Here is an 18,098-nt window from a genome sequence, read left to right as displayed (position 1 = left end):
AGCTGCTGCGAGTATGTTTGATAATGAAGAAAGCAGGGCTGTCTTTGAAAGTGGGCTTTGTTCAAAACCACGGTTTTTCATTCTGTCATTTTCTCCTGTTTCTGGGCTGGTGTCTCTACAGGAAATAAAACAGACGGATGAATGGTATTGTTATTGTTTCTGCTGAACAAAGTCAGTGGGGTGAGTGGCTACACTTCGAGTGGCACTTCAGTGTGCAGACGGACTCCTGAGGCAAACATGGGCCCGAGAAGGGACCAGGGGAGGGGCAAGTCCAGGGCGCTTCACATCAGTGTTCAATGCAATAAGTGTTCCCCCCTCCACTGACTGAGCTCAAGCTCCATTTGATAAATACCCATCCATTCATCCACTCGTCCACCCAGCCATCGATTCTATGGCACAGTCAGGGACTGCCGTAGTGAAGGACAGGAGACAGGAGAGCCTTGCCCTCATGGTCTATGTTCTATTAGGGATGTTTAAAAAAGTGAGCTAAGAAACAGACACCATCATGCATTGTGGGAAGTGCTGTTAGGACCATGTTCAGAATGTGCTAGAGTGACAGGGAGGACCTGGGTGTGGACAGGTGGCTGAGGAACCAGTGCAGGAGGGGTGGCAGGAGGAAACCAGTATAGCTGAATGAAAGGGAGCAGTGAGCATGGCAGACTAGGGGTGAGCTTGAACCATGTCCTGCAGGGCCTGGGGAGAGCGAGAGATTGTCCACAGCTCTGATACATTAGCAAGAGTTCAGCTTCGTGCTTGAGAAGGCAGCACTGCCTGGGATTTTGTCCTTGCTCTCAGAAGTCCTGGAGCCTGGAAGGAAGAGGGATATACAGATGTCTAATTATCCTGCAGTCTGCTGTGTCTGATGTTAGCTGTCTGTGCAATGTATTAGTCTGTTCTTATGCTGCTAATAAAGACATACCCAAGACTGGGTAATTTATAAAGGCAAGAGGTTTAATTGACTCAGTTCCACATGGCTGGGGAGGCTTCACAATCATGGTGGAAGGTGAATGAGGAGCAAAGTCACGTCTTACATGGCAGCAGGCGAGAGAGCATGTGCAAGGGAGCTCCCATTTATAAAACCATCAGCTCTCATGACACTTATTCACTACCGTGAGAACAGTATGGGGGAAACTGCTCCCAAGATTCAAGTATCTCCACCTGGCCCCACCCTTGACACATGGGGATTATTACAATTCAAGGTGAGATTTGGGTGGGGACACAGCCAAACCATATCATGCAAGGTGCACATATGGCAGAGAAGAGGGCCTGATGGATTCTTGGCTATAGAGGGAGGTGTATCAGTTACACCTGTGGCTGTGTAACAAGTTATCCCATTTCCCCAGCAAAAGCAGGTTAAAACAACACACATGTACTGTCTTATAGATTCTGTGGATCAGGAATCTGAGAGTGGCTTAGCTGAGTGGTTCACTCAGGGTCTTTCACTGTGCTGCCCTCAAGCTGCTGTCATCTCAAAGCTCAAATAAGGCTGAAAAGCCACCTCCAAGCTCACTAGGGGGCTGTTGGAAGCTTCCTATGAGCTGTTGAATGGAGGACCTCAGTTCCTTGGTAGTTAATGTTTGCAGCCACCCTAATTCCTTTCCACCTGTGCCTGTCCACTGAGTAGCTCACAACATGCTAGCTTCTGTGCCCCATGGTGAGTGATGAGAGAGAGAGGGACAAACAGGAAGAGAAGAACACACTAAAGACATCAGCCAATCTTCTTATGACCTGATCTCGGAAGTGACATGCCATCACTTCACACCAGGGGAGGGGAATTAAATTCCCAATCTGTGGACGTATTTGAAAAAACAGCCGCAAAAGGGAATGCCTGGGTATGGATCTGGGTGGTGACTGGGAGATTTCTCATTGCTCAAGGGCTTTCCTAGAATGGGCACCACGTGCCAAGGTGTGAATGTGCAGGTGTGGTTTGTCGTGCAGTTAGATGCTGCAGAGTTCAAGTGCAGAGTGAAGAGAGGGACACCTGGGGAACCAGGCAGAGTCAGGCCCTGGGAGGTGGGGTGTCCTAGAAAGGACCTGGGCTTTGTCTGTAGACTCTGTGTGTGTGAATGTGTTCAAGCATGTGGATGTTTTAGCACCACAGTCCCTTTAAATTTTAGTTTTTTTATGTGTTATGTCTTTAAGTTTAAGGGGCTGTCATATTAAAGGTAGTGATAGAAGTAAGTTTTTATTTTAAAAATTCACTGAAACAACTGTGGAAATGACTGGAGAGGCTGAAAATAGGGCTACGTGGAACCTGGAGGCCTTTGCAATGGCATCATTAAGGGTCTTGTTCAATGCAGTGCTGGTGACATGGAGAGAGGATGATGGTGTGCCCTGTGTGCAGAGCGGAGGGCAGAGGCCATAGCACCTTCAGCGTAGAAAGAAACACTGGACTTTACCATGTGTCCTGAAGCCCCTTGCAAGGCGGGGGCTCTCCCTTATAGAAGGAAGGGGTTGTATTAGTTTGTTCTCACACTGCTAATAAAGACATACCCATGACTGGGTAATTTATAAAGGAAGGAGATTTAATTGACTCATGGTTCCATATGGCTGGGGAGGCCTCACAATCATGGCAGAAGAGCAAGGGACATCTTACTTGGTGGCAGTCAAGAGAGAATGAGAGCCAAGCAAAAGGGAGAGCCCCTTATTAAACCATCAGCTCTCATGACACTTATTCACTACCATGAGAACAGTATGGGGGAAACCCTCTCCATGATTCAATTATCTCCCACCGGGTCCCTCCTGAAACACATGGGAATTATGGGAGCTACAATTCAAGATGAGATTTGGGTGGGGACACAGCCAAGCCAGATCAGGGGTGTGAGCAGATGATGCTTAGCTCCTTGTGAAAATCCAGGGTGGAGCCCAGGGTAGGAGTGGCCCAGTGGTGGGTTCAGGAAGACCACGAAAAGGAAGTGGAACCAGATACCAGGGCAGAGCCTGTCTGTAACCATGGAGGTTTCTGGGTTCCAAAGTCCCTAAAACTTATCCTCTCTCCTTTTTCCTTTCCAGTTTGACCTACAGCGGATTGTGATCTATTGTGACTCGAGACATGCAGAACTGGAGACTTGTTGTGATATCCCCTCGGGTCCGGTGAGCAGACTCTCACACAGGGAGGATGGGAGGAAATGGGTGTGTGGCCTCCAGAGGGAAGGGGAGTCCAGAGCTTAGGGATGGGTGGTCGGGGGTCAGGGACACATCCACCATCAGAATATGGCCTGAGGGGGAGCTTATGGTGTGGGTTGTGGGAGCCAAGCCATGCAGGTTCCTCTGGGGCTACTGTCGTTTGTGCCTTAGTCAGTGTAACCCCAGTGCTGCTAGCTGAGTCATGAAGCCTTGCTCTAGGGGATGTGGGAGGCAGGGGCTGGGAGGTGTTTCTAGGGAGGGGATGACAGTCCGGGCCACCAGTGCCCAGAGGCCACAGTGCCCTCGGCTGGTCCGCAAGATGGGGAGGTCAGGACATGGATGGCCCAAGAGACCAGGGTTTGCCCCTTCAACCCCTCTGTGCAGGCTTTGCTCTATTCTGACCTCAGTCCCTGCCCTGTTTTAGGCCTCTCCCTTTCCAACCCTCTTTGCCAAGTCCTGGTCACAAGGCTTGCTTGAAAGACGGGAATAATAATGGAGGCTACTTTCCGGGCTGCAGGGTGAGATCCATGCAATGCCTGGTTAACCTCACCCCCAGGACCCAGTTCCAACTCAGCCAGCGCACCCGGCTCAGGGCTCCTGTGGTGTGCAGGTAGACAGCAGGTGCTGGGATTGTGGAGCCAGATGGACCTGGTTGTGGAGTTAAAGGGTGAGGGAAGAAGAGAATGGGATGAAGAAGGAAAAGGAGGAGGTGAGAATAAGGACAGCAAGAAATGTTGAGCACTTGTGAGGTGCGAGACCGTGGGCAGTTCCCCCAGGTTGCTGAGCCAGCCAGTGGAATGGCTGAGCCCGGGCTGGCCAGGCCTTCTGCCCCAAGGTCTCGGGAGAGACATCCTTAGCGTTTTCTCAACCTTTGCCTGCCTGGTTCCGAGGAAGCACCCGACACTTTCTGCCAGGGAGTGCCTGCTGAGTGAAGAGCCAGGTTCTGACCTCCTGGGCTTTCCTTCCAGTGCCAGGTGACTGTGGTGACAGAGCCTCCACCTCCACCCCCACCCCAGCGGCCTCCCACCCCAGGCAGTGAACAGATTGGGTTTTTGAAGACCATCAACTGCTCCTGCCCAGCTGGAGAGAAGGTATTGTCTGCAGTCCACCCTCAGCCCCAGTCCACCCCTGGGTGGTGTAGTGGGAGTTTCCCATCATGCACGTGACCTGCCAGGGCAGGGGGGCACTGGGAGGCCCATGGCTGTCAGCTCTCAGCACCCTGTGTTGTGCCTTGGAGCTCTTGCTTCTTGATTTTTGTGCACACTGGAAGGGGAGATCTGCACACCAGGCCCTGATGAACGCTTTCTAGAAGTAGAATGTACATTCCCCAGGCTTCCCAGGTTACTCCTTTATGATCTCCACTTGGGGTGACTGAATCAAATGAGATGCTGTTTGAGAATAAGACTCAGAAGAAGACAGTGAGTGAGAATTTCTGTGTGCTTTGCAAGAGCACACCCTCATTCCTCTCTTCTCAGTGTTTTCTTTGATTAGCCATTCACTATCATTCATACATATATATACACATATATATATGTGTGTATATGTGTGTATGTATGTATGTGTATATATGTGTGTGTATGTATATGTGTATATATAAGTGTGTGTGTGTATATATACACACATATATAGTTTTAGTTTTATCTATGTGTTTCTATTTTTAAAAAGTGGTGCATTTCTGTGAACACCACCATGACTGTCCTCGAATGGACTGAGACTAGAATAAATATCTCACGGTATGCCCAGGGCTGTGATTTGTTTTGTTTTTCTGTAGACGGTCACCCTTGATAAGGGGAAAAAAAGTTCTTCTGCATTTGAGGAGAAGGAACAGAAAGATTTACAAAAGGCAGACGCCAAGTAGCACTGTGCTGGGGAAAGCCTCCGCGAAGTTCTGCTGAGCCAGTGGCCCCTGGGCCCTTCATCTCCCGCACTGGGCTGTACTGTCCCCCTCTATCTGTTCCTCTCAGCTCAGTCCCTGCATGTGGGAGGTGCTTGGTGACTCTGCCGGGGACAACAGACGCGTAGACAAAAAGACGAGATGATGCTGGGAGTTAACTGGAGTGGGCCTGCTCTGGGTATTGTAGCAGCAGTCTTCTCTTCAGAAGCCTATCCTGGTAGACCGACTCGCTTCCTTCCCCTCTCTCCTCGTCTCCGTTCTCCTTCACACTCTGCCTTCCTTCTTTTTGTGCTACCCAGAAAACCAAACCCTGGGGTACAGGGAGCCCTCAGGGAGTTCTCAGTTAAGTCAGGCATCAAACTCTGGCCTCCCTTGCTGGAGGCCCAAGCTGGAAGCCTGCTGTGAGCTGAGGCTCTTTCTGGTTAGAGGGTGACCTTAAGATCCCCTCAGCCTGGGACCCGTGTAAGGGATGAGAGGGGGTGGAGGCAGGAGCCAGGGCTGGTGCACACCGTGCCAGGCAGCAGCTCCTCCACCCACCCCTGGCAGGCTAAAGTCCACCACAGTCAGGCTGTGGATCTGTTTTTTACATGTCAATGAAATAACAGAAGCAGCTGTTGAAATCCAAATCCATTGGAATCCTGTTTAAAGCAATGAGCAGGATGAGTGATGGCATGGTGAGGTTTTGGTCACAAGCCAGTGTGCACACAGATGGACTGCGCCAGGAGCGATGCCAGACCCAATGCCTGCTCTTCTTTCAAGAAGTCCTAAGGAATTCTTTTCTGCACACATTTTTAATCTGTGTCATTTCCCTCTTCCCTCCCTCATGTCCTCTCCTTCCTTCCTTCTTCCCTCCTTCTCTTTCCTCCTCCTTTCCTTATTCTCCATCCATCCATTCAATAGTTATGCGTTTAGCACCTGCTATTTCCATGACAGCATCTTCCTTTTCCTCCCTGTACTTCTATTTATTATAACAATTTTCACACTAGATTGAAAATGTCTCCTTATCGTTACTTCCATAAAATCATAAGTTCCGGATAGGAGAGATTGGATCTTTCCATGTCTGTATTTTCAGCTACTAATATATAGGAGAAGCCAATAAATAAGAGATGAGTTGATATATAAGTCAATCAGGGTATGAAGACATGGATGGACAGAGAGGTGGATGGATAAATGGGAGGGAGGGATAAAGAAATTTACCCTCTTACTTTGGGAGGCCAAGACGGGCAGATTATGAGGTCAGGAGTTTGAGACCAGCCTGGCCAACATGGTGAAACCCCATCTCTACTAAAATACAAAAAATAGCCAGGCGTGGTGGTGTGCGCCTGTAATCCCAGCTACTCAGGAGGCTGAGGCAGGAGAATCTCTTGAACCCGGGAGGCGGAGGTTGCAGTGAGCCAAGATCACACCATTGCACTCCAGCCATGGCAATAGAGTGAGACTGTATCTCAAAAAAAAAAAAAAAAAAAAAAAAAAAAATAGAAATACACCCTCTCTTCCTTTAGGCGGGGCAAGGTCTGGCTGTTGCACTTACATATTTTCAGCCCCATGCCTAGGGTGGCATGACTCAATAATGACTTAATCACTCCTTCATTCCTTCTTCTAATGTCTAACCATAGACATTAAGCACCTGCTATGTGCTGTGTATTGTGCTGTACACTGAGGTTTTAAGACAAATAGAATTTGGTCCTCAAAAATTCTGTAGTCTACACTCTGGTTAGGGAACCAGGAGCTCTGAGGCCTGGCTGGGCCCCAAGGAGCTCATAGCAGGCCTACTAGAGAACCTCCCAAGCACAGGTGGCTGAGAAGGGAGCCTGCTGCTTCCCTCCCCACAAAATAGCCCCATGGAGTGGAAGAACTTCACAATGACCTCATGAAGCAGGTGTCATTTCTGTCTCTTCCATCTTCATTTCAATTAAAAAAAATACAACACAGGGGGCCTAGGAAGTCTGAATGTTTTCTCCTAGGAGGCAGAGCTGTGGCCACAGACGCACATTGTTTTCAGTGGTTTAAATCTTCTATTGGAGTTGGAAAACCATTTTCATTATTCAGCTAGGTCAACATGATGCCTGGTGTTGCATCTCTATAAGCAAACATCATGGGGAGCGTGAACTGTGTACCAGGAGCTCTTGTGGGCGCTAGGTGAGGAGAAACACACAAAAAATTATTTATCTTCATTTGCCTGAGCAAACAACATCTGTGAATGCATTTGAAAGTGTATGTTCCTGAGTTGGCCAAGTGTGCAACTTTTGGCAGAGCGTAGATTGCCTTTAGCACGAAGTGCACACATAAATGGATGTACTGCTGCCTTTTATTTAATGTGGTGATATTTATATCTGTAAAATTATATTAATCGTGTTGCATTTGTTTTCAGCATGGCGACATTTACATGTATCCACCACTTACAGATTACATGTATAAATCCAGTAAGGTGATCTTTACACATTGTTAAATTTAAACAAAGTTCACATTTAGAAATAGCTTACATATATGTCTTCTTTTGTATTTTAGTGAACAATAACTATATGAACCTCTAGCAGTCAACATAATTTTCTTTTTAATTGAAGTGATGATATATTCAGGTAAAAATAGCTAGTGAATACCACTTTGGGTTTTTTAATGTATTTACATATTTAATTTGGATATTGACAAACTATATCATTGCATATATTTATGGGGTACAAAGTGATGTCATAATACATGTATACAATGTGGAATGATTGAAATTAGCTAATTATCATATCCGTCACCTCAAATCCTTACCATTCATTATTCCTGCTGTTTGAGACATGTAGTCTTTGACAACATGTGTGTATTCCTCCCACTCCATAGCCCCTGGTAGCCACCACTCTGCCTTCTGCTTCTCGGTGTTTCATGCTTTTACTTATACAAGTAAGCCGAAACGTGGCATTTGTCTTTCTGTGGCTCAGTTTGCTTGTTTCTATCTTGTGTCCACTGGTAGCTGCATCTGGAGGCTGTGTCAAAGCTTCCCGTATAGGTTTGCAGTTCGAGAGCAGGGACTTTCAGCACAGTCAACCAATTTCCTTGCCCAACTCATTGGTTGGCACTGGGCTTACTAAGCCATTCGCTTCTAAGCATGTGAGGTGGATAAGCATCCAGTGATGAGAGAAGGGGAAAATTGAAATAGAAACTTACTTTTTTTTGTTTTTCTTCTTTTAGGGTGAAATGGGATTTGCTGGCCCCATAGGGCTCCCTGGTCCAAAGGTCAGTACAGGCGTGGCAGCGGTGTAGTTTAGAACCTCACTAGTCCTCTGTTTTGCTCTCTGTGTAAGACAAAAGATGGTATGTGGGGATGCTGTCTTGCCAACATTTTTTCCCCAGAGCTTGTTAAATTAAAAGGATAAGAGCAAGTGGCATTAAGTCTGAAACCTGGGAGCCTCTTAACTGCCCAGGACCTCCAGTTCTCAGTCTGCAAATATTAGCAAGAAAGGGTGAGATTCCCAGAGCCCTGGCTCAGGTCTCATTTGCTCCAATAGGCTCAACTCTCTCCATGGTCAATTCACTTTGCAGCAATTGGTTGAAGCTGCTGTATTCCAGAAACTTTTAGGGGTTGGGCTTTTAAGATTTATTAAATTGCATGACCCTTTAAACACACGATTTCCAAATTCACTAATTGCACCAAGCCAGGTAGGGCCTCTCTGCCCTCAGTCACGGAGTGGTCTCCTTCCTCTCTATCGCTTCCCAGGGTTATACTATTTATCAAGGCAGAGTGGAGAGTTCACCATCATCCCGTGTTTGAAAGAGGAACTGAGTGTGCTGATGAAAATCACTGGAAACTGCTGGGCCTCTCCCCTCCCCTCCCTTTCTTTCCCTTCTCTCCCCAGCCTCTGCCTTTCTTTATGTGTCACTGTATCTCTCTGTCTCTATCTCTCACTGTCTGTATCTCTTTTCATCTTGCTCTTCCTTCCACTGTGTTCTCCCCCCATTTCTCCTCCTGCATTTCTTAGTTTGAATTAATACATTCAGCATATCATTAGTGAAACTTGCTAAGGGCCAGGCACTGAGGTCAGTGCTAGGGTTAGAGGATGGTTTAGACAGGACCTGACCCTCACAAGCCTGAGTCTCATGGTATAGACAGACCAGGGAATATATGGAATCTCTTTCTTTTTGCCCACTTCTTTCCCATCTTCCATCCTCCTCTACTGAATTGCAGTGACAATGACTGTGCACCTGCTGTGTGTCAGGCTTGAGCTGGGAGCCTACCTATGCCTCAGACAGCAGGTGCTGTGGGGTAAGGATTGCCGTTCCAGTGCCCGCTGTTGTGAGCTCAGGGCTGTGCACATTGCAGGTGGTCCCTACTTGTTGAATGAGTGATATCAAACCCTAACCCAACCCTGCGTGAGAGGCAGCATCAGTCCCATTCTCCAAATGAGAAATCAAAAGTCAGAATGGTGAAATGACTCGCCTGAGCAATGCTTTCTTCCTGTCCACCTTTGCTGGGCACTCTTCCCTTCCTATGTGTCCCTCCTCACTTCCTCTCTTGCCTTGTCTGTTTCTCCTCTCCTCTCCCTTTTCTCTTTCTCTTTTCTCTCCCTCCTGACTGTAAGTACTTCCTTGGCCTCCCTCCCTCATCTCACACCCTTCTCCACTATGCCCCCACACTGCTAGGATGTGACACCACGGACACACACACAAACCATCACACACACACACACACGCATCAAGCACACCACACACATATACACACACACCATCACACACACACACCACACGTACAGACATACCATCACACACCGTTACTTACACCATCACACACACAGACCATCACACACACACACTATCACAGACACACCACACACCATTACCTACACCATCACACACACACCACCACACACCATTACCTCTACCATCACACACCATTACCTACACCATCACACACACACCACCACACACCATTACCTCTACCATCACACACCATTACCTACACCATCACACACAATTACACACCACCACACACCATTACCTACACCATCACACACACACACCATCACACAGATATCATCACACATATACCATCACACACTATTACCTACACCACACACACACCATCACACACACCATCACACACCATTACCTACACCATCACACACACACCACCACACACCATTACCTACACCATCACACACACCATCACACACTATTACCTACACCAGACACACATCACACACACACTATCACACACCATTACCTACACCATCACATACACACCATCACACACCATTACCTACACCATCACACACACACCATCACACACCATTACCTACACCATCACACACACACCATCATACACCATTACCTACACCATCACATACACACCATCACACACAATCACACTATCACACATACACTGCATAATATACCATCACACACACAGTCACACACCACACACACCCATCAAACACACCATCTCACACACTATCACACATACAGACACACACCATCACACATACACCATCACACACTGTCACCTACACCATCACACACACCATCACACACACCATAATACACTATCACACACAATCACCATCACACACACCATCAAACACACCATCTCACAAACACACACCATCACACATACACACCATCACACACACCATCAAATACACCATCTCACAAACACACCATCACACACACACCATCAAACACACCATCTCACACACACACCGTCACACATATACACACACACCATCAAAAACACACACCATCACACACACCATCACACATATACACACACACCATCTCTCACACACACACACACCCTATCACATATACACACACATCATCACCTACACCATCACACACACACCATCACACACCATCACACACCATTACAAAAACACATACACCATCACACATAGACACACATACCATAACACACCATCACACATACCACCACACACACCATCATACATATACACACACATCATCACACATACCATCACATGCCATCCCACATCATTACACACACACCATCACACACACACCACACACCTTCCCACACCACCACACACACACTGTCACACACCATCACACATACCATCACATGCCATCCCACATCATTACACACACCATCACACACACACACCACACACCATCTCACACCACCACACACACACTGTTACACACCATCACACATACCATGACATGCCATCCCACATCATTACACACACCATCACACACACACACCACACACCATCTCACACCACCACACACACTGTCACACACCATCACACATACCATCACACACACGCTCACACACACACACCATCACACACACCCACCACACACACCACATATACACACACACCATCACATACACACACAGACATATGCACACACACACCCCACATCACACACACCCCATCACACATACACACACCATCACACACACATACCATCACACACATGCACCTTACCACACACACCCACCACACACACACCTCTCATCACACACACACACCATCACACACACCCACCACACACACCACATATACACACACACCATCACATACACACACAGACATATGCACACACACACCCCACATCACACACACCCCATCACACATACACACACCATCACACACACATACCATCACACACATGCACCTTACCACACACACCCACCACACACACACCTCTCATCACACACACCATCACACACACCCCTGCTGCCCGCTGAGCTCCTCTCCCCTGGCGAGTCCTCTCTTTGTGCTGACGGAGAGCAGCTCAGAGCGGCCCAGGTGCCAGCTGGTCACTGTTAGGAGGATGGCAGGGGTTTCTGCATCATTGAGCTCCTCTGAGAAGTGACCTCAGATTCTCGGCTGTGACAGGAGGGAAGACCAAAGCTACCTGGGGTTTCATAGGCCCCTCAGTAGAAGACATTTGTATGAAACAAGGGCTGTTTGGTAATGGCTGCCTCTGCTGTGCTTGAGCAGAGCAGGCCCCAGGCCCCACAAGGAGAGCAGAAACGATGGGAGCAGAGGAGCACTGAAAAGGGAAACTGATACAGCCACCTGGAGATGTGCCCAGCTCCCGCAGAGCTCACTTGCAATTGTGGTCCTATAGTGTCATCCATCACATTGTCCCAAACCATGGTTAGGACCCTAAGTCAAAGGCTGGGGTTCCTGGTGGTTCCGTGTCCCTACAGAGAGCTCGGGCTCTGTCCACATGCATAAGCTGAGTATGCTGGGTGCAAGGCCCAGTCGTGATGTGGGAATATAAAAGTGACTGACTGAGAGCCTGGTCCCCAGGACTCACAGGCCAGGGGGAAGGGAGGCAGGAAAGAGAGGAGTGGGATAGTATGAAGAGAGTCAGGATCAAGGGCCCCAGGAGCTGAGGTGCTGAGAGAAGAGTCCCCATTGCTACCTGGTAGGACTTCAGGACACCTTTCCGCTGATGGCCCTGACCAGCTGGGTCCAATAGAATAGACAAGAACTGCCCAGGACAAAGGAGGCAGGAAAGGGCATCATAGCCAAAGGGAACAGCATAAGCAAAGTAGCCATGTGTTCTTAGAATATAAAAGATGAGATGGGAACAAGAGAGATAAAGTTCCAGACCAATAAAAAAGACAAAAGAGTAGAACTGAAGGCTCTGTTTCCTGTGCCTACACCTATCTTGGATTGGTTCATGAGATGGCAGGAGATTTGGGCTCCGGTTCAACACTTGGCTTGTGATGAGTTTTTCCTCCTTTGCAGACACAATTTTTTCCTCTACCTGCTCTCTTTCTCCTCTTGGACAGGTATGAGGGCCCCAGGTGCACAGGGATGGACTTGTTATACAAATGGAATGCCCAGGGGACGCTGGTTGACACTTGAAAGTTTTCAAAGCACCTTTATGCTCTTAATCTTGTGTGCCTGCGTGAGGATGTGCCTGTTTATAGAAGAGAAGCCTGAGGCCCAAAGACCATAAAGATGTGCTCATGTGAAGTGGCAGAGCTGCTGTTCACACCTGGAGCTTCCACTTTGCCTTCTGAGGCCCTGGTGGTGGGATCAGTGGTAGGCCATTCCCAAGGATGAATGTGCAATGCTTTGATGCGGTTGCTTTCCTCAAGAAGTCCCTGGTTCCTGCAATTGTGATGTTGGGGGATGACTTAGATGCTTCCTCCTCTCCAGGGGTGGGACACATGGCCTCACTGCAGAAATGGCAAAGATGAAATCAGCTGCTTCTAGGGAACTGGAGCAAGGTTGGCCATGAGGGTCCTGTCTGTGCAAGAGCCCTGTCAGTGAACCTAATCTGATGCTTGTCTCTGGTCTCAACCCCTCAGGGAGACACAGGAGCCACTGGGCCGGTTGGCGCTCCTGGACCTAAGGGAGAGAAAGGTGATGTGGTGAGTAGATGGCTGCCCTTCTGCATGGCTGAACCTCAGGGCTGGTGTGGGGGACCCAGGGCCCTCCGATCATGCAAATCAGCAAGTGTGGGCTGAATACCTGGCAGGGACCAGGCACTACCCCCACACCACCCTCGGGATGAAGCCCTAGCTTCTCTCCATGGGCATGGAGGCCTGCTGGATGTGGCCTTGGCGGACTCTCTAGCCTTGTCTCTTGCCACCCCATAACCAGAATTCTCTGCTTTGAATCATCACAGTTACTAACCCTCTAATTTGTCATTTTGTTGTACCCTTCCTGACTCTGGCCATTACACAGGCTCTTTCCTGTGCCAAGAATAATGCTTCCTTCTCCCCACCCCTGTTTTCCCTTCACCACACCTTCCTGCTTGGCTCATGAGTTCTCATCATTCCTACTCAACTATGTCTAATTCTCCAGGACATTGCTCCAAACCCCAGCTCTGTGTTCCCACAGCACCTCCTCCATCCCAGCGTTAGAGGACTCCCAGGTGTCCTGACTGTAATTTATAGTCACAGCATTTCCAACACCTGGACTAGCATGAATTATATTCATGAATCTTTCAGCTGATGAGGGAACACAATTAATGATGGCCAGGAAAGAATTGCAGAGACGAAGAAGTCACAGTTCAGGGTGGCCCTCAGGAGCTGAATGGCTGAGAAGTGGATTCTGGCTTCACCGAGATACTTAACCTTTCTATCCTTAGTTTTCTCATCTGTACAATGGGGATAATAAAACAACCTATTCAGTAGCATTATGAAGATTAAATAAATTAATGCATGTAAATGGTTTAGAACAGTAGTGAGTGCAGTCAGTCGCTGTCCTGGTGGAAGCACTAACCCCTGCCCTCCTGCATGGAATCATGTAGCATCAATAGCACAAGTTTGGTGTCAAATGAGCCTTGGTCATTGTCCTTCACTGCAGCCTTTATTAGCTGTGTGACCTTGGGCAGGTTTCTTTCTTTTTTTTTTTTGGAGACGAAGTCTTGCTCTTGTTGCCCAGGCTAGAGTACAGTGGCATGATCTTTGCTCACTGCAACCTCCGCCTCCCAGGTTCAAGCGATTCTCCTGCCTCAGTCTCCCAAGTAGCTGGGATTACAGGTGTGTGCTACCACGCCAGCTAATTTTTATATTTTTAGTAGAGACGAGGTTTCACCATGTTGGCCAGGCTGGTCTCGAACTCCTGACCTCAGGTAATCCCCCTGCCTCGGCCTCTCAAAGTGCTGGGGTAAAGCCTCATTTACACATTAGCAAAATGAGGAGTATAACTAGTTGGTTTACAAAATGCCTGGCCCATAGTGGGTGATCAGTGAATGACCGTTGTCTTTTTTGGTGTATGTGATTATAATTAGTTCCTTCTATGTTCTCAGTGCTCAGGAGGAAACCCAGGAAATAAGACAAGCCTCTTCCCTAGAAGAATTAGCCTGGCAAATGCAATTCCCTCAGCACCCCACACTGTCGCCCTCTCATGCTGTAGTGATGCCATCTACCCTTCTTGGCATGTGTGTCATGTGGAGTCTAACATTTGCTCCATGCAACAGCTTTTGACATAGTCTCATGACATCTCTAATGGGGATGACACTGGTTTCTCAGGCTTGGATGACTTGCCCTCAGTCACAGAGGCTGGATGTAGCAGAGACAGAATTTGCACCTGCATCTGCTTTAATCTAGGTCTTGTGCTCACTTGGCTGTGCTTCACCTTCACTTACACATGCATATCTACCTCCTTTGTGTAGGTAGGAAGCACCTGTTGTGTGCAAAAAGACATGTAAATAAGGAGAGCTGGTCACATTTACCAGCCCTTACTGCACTGCTGGCTCTGCCTTACATGCTTCACAGGCTTGAGGCTCACCTAACTCTCACATCAGCTTAGTGAGGTGAGGCCTGGTGAAATGCCTACCTCACAGATGAGCAAACAAGCTCAGAGAAGGGTGGTAACTCATACACATGTGGTTTTTTAGGAACTCACTTGTCAGGCAGTAGGTGTAGGAAATGCCCGGCCCATTTCTTTCTCCTCCATGTCTGGGACAAGACCCACTCTAGCACATGTGCTGTCACTTGTAGCTGGGTTCAAAGGAAGGGAGATTGGGAGGACATTCTGAATTCAGAGAAACCACCAGAATCAGCCAGAGAACAAACATGGATGTACTCCGGAGCCCTGAACTCCGGGCAGTGTTCCATGGCATAATTATGATCATGATTGCCTGCCTGATGTCATCAGCAGCTCTATTGAGGCCAAATAGCCTGTGATTGAGGAAGCAGCACCAGCATCAGCAGCCTACATTCAAATTTTGGTTCCACAACCTACTAGCTTCAAGAACTGAAGAATTTGCTAGAACTTTCTGAGCTTCACTTTTCACATTTGTGAAACATATATAAAAATAATATCTGTAAGGGTTCTGCTTCTGAAATGGCAATAAGAGGAACTCTGTGAATCTACTCCCTCCAAAAAGATAATACCTGGTGAAATTCCAACACTTTTCACCTTCTGCATCTGGAGTTCCAGAGTCTAAATTCTTGGCGGATGCAGCCAAGGGATAGGGCTCGCTTCCTCTACCCAACCCCCATTCACAGGGTGGAGGTGCAACCTCAGGCATGACAAGCCAAGAATGTTGGGATTCTGATCAGCCCTTTCCAAGCTCAGTCATAAGGTGGAGGCTCCCCAGTGAAGGATGCAAGTTGAAAAAAGCAGACACTACTGCACCTTCCCAGCCAGGGCACCATTCCAAGAGAAGAGGGCCATGGTCCCAGCTCCCAGTTCTAGAGCAGGGATGCAGATATTTAGCCCAAGATACAATCCTTAAGAACAAAGAACTCTGAAGCTCTCCCCAAAGGCATGGACTTTGAAACAGAATGTGGGGAAGTATAAGTGTAAGGGTTCTCTAGAAACAAAGGAGATGTTGGTGATAAGAAATTAAGAGGAGTGTGATACTCTATAGTAAAGCATAACTTCACCATAGCTAGCTTATCAGAAAGAACCAGGGAGAAAACACCACAAAGAAGACTGCTCCTGGCATGAGCAAAAAACCTCAATGACTGCCCACAACAGCTACCCATGCAAAGGGGACCTGATTCAGTTTGATCAGACTATGGAGCAATGAAAGTCTATATAGCATTGTAGAAAATAGTAAAGGAATCAGTTGGAAAGTAATGGAACCTAAGAGCTAGATTGAATGTCAGCAGAGGCAGACAGTTTGACAGAGGAATCAAGAAAAGAAACGTTCAAAATGAGCCTTGTTAAAACGATTGTCATCCTGGGGTGACTGTGTACAGGTCCAAGGCCATGTCCTCTGAAAATTGGCCCCAGAGTTGTAACACTGGGGAAAGGGAATAGACTTAATTAAAATAATCGAGCCACGTCAGTGAGCAAATAAACAAGAAAACAACAAAAACAATTTTTGTAGGGGAAGTGTCTGTATCCAGGACTGCTATATTTTCTAAAATGTCCAATTTTCAACAAAAATTATGAGACATGCTAAGAAACAGAAAAATGTGACACATACACCCAAAAAGGCAGCAGACAACAGAAACTGCCTGAGAGAGGACACAAATATCGGATTTAACAGACAAAGCCTTCCAAGCAATCATTATAATTATGATCAAAGAACTAAAGGAAATTATTCTGATGTAAGCAAAAGAAGGCATAATGACAATATTTCATCAAATACAGAATATCAATAACGAGTTAGAAATTATAAAGAACTAAATGTAAGTTCTGGAGTTTAAAATTATAATAAATGAAATTTAAAAACTAGAGAGGCTCAAAAGAAAGATCAGAATTCTTAAAGATAGATCAGTAGAGATGATGTAATCTGAAGAACGGAGAGAAAAAATAATGAAGAAAAATGGACAGAGTATTGGAGAAATGTAGGCGTTCATAAAGTGCACAAATCTGCACCTACTGGGAATTAAAGTAGAAGAGGAGAGAAAGGAGCAGAAAAGTATTCAAACAAATAATGGCGGAAGGCATCTCAGATTTTATGAAAAGCAGTAGTCTACATATTCAAGATGCTCAGTGAACCCCAATTAAGATAAACACAAAGAGCTACACTTACAAACATCATAGTAAAAATTCCAAAAACCAAAAAAAAAATTGAAAGTAGCAAGAGAAACAAATGACTCATCATTTACAAGGAAACTCCAATAAGATTAACAACTGAGTCATCAGAAATGGTTGAGGCTAGAAGGCAGAGGGATGGCAAGCTATGTATAATAATACATTATAACCATGTATGGTTGGTGTTAACAAACACGCATGTAATATGCATAGCAATAGCATGAAAAAGGGGGAAGAAGGCATAGAGCTAAGAAGGAGTATGTTTCTATGTCTAACTGGAAGTAAGTTTTTATAAATCTACAGTAGACCCTATTAAGTTACGCATAAGATAAACTCTAGAGCACCCTCTAAGAAAATAACTCCAAAATATATAGTTAAAATATCATGAAAGTAGTATAAATGTTACCCTAAAAAGTACTCAGTTCCAAAAAAGATCAGTAAAGGAGCAATAAAGGAACAAAAGTGGGACAGGAGACCTGTAGAAAACAAAAACTAATATGGCATATATAAATCTAATTATATAATAATATATGTGAATATACTGCATGAACCAACTAAAAAGCAGAAATGTTAAGACAGGTTATAATAACAAGATCAAACTATATCCCGTCTATAGAAGACATACTTTAGATTCAAAGATACAAATAGGTTGTATCTTTTGT

General features: G+C 46.7%; 1 protein-coding gene across 2 annotated transcripts in view; it reads left to right on the top strand.

Moving 5' to 3' along the window:
* COL22A1 (collagen type XXII alpha 1 chain) overlaps positions 1 to 18,098 on the top strand; it is a 327,910-nt gene that overhangs the window by 93,280 nt on the left and 216,532 nt on the right. For both annotated transcript variants that reach the window (XM_028852945.2, XM_077942884.1), the window contains exons 8-11: positions 3,013 to 3,093; positions 4,095 to 4,217; positions 8,198 to 8,242; positions 13,302 to 13,364. In XM_028852945.2, the coding sequence (XP_028708778.2) occupies positions 3,013 to 3,093; positions 4,095 to 4,217; positions 8,198 to 8,242; positions 13,302 to 13,364 (312 nt within the window). The remainder of the gene's footprint in view (positions 1 to 3,012; positions 3,094 to 4,094; positions 4,218 to 8,197; positions 8,243 to 13,301; positions 13,365 to 18,098) is intronic.

This window comes from Macaca mulatta, chromosome 8 (genome assembly GCF_049350105.2).
Source record: "Macaca mulatta isolate MMU2019108-1 chromosome 8, T2T-MMU8v2.0, whole genome shotgun sequence".
In the NCBI taxonomy this organism is placed as follows: Eukaryota; Metazoa; Chordata; class Mammalia; order Primates; family Cercopithecidae; genus Macaca; species Macaca mulatta.
Note: the sequence above shows the minus strand (reverse complement) of the source record. Positions and strands in the feature narration are given on the sequence as shown.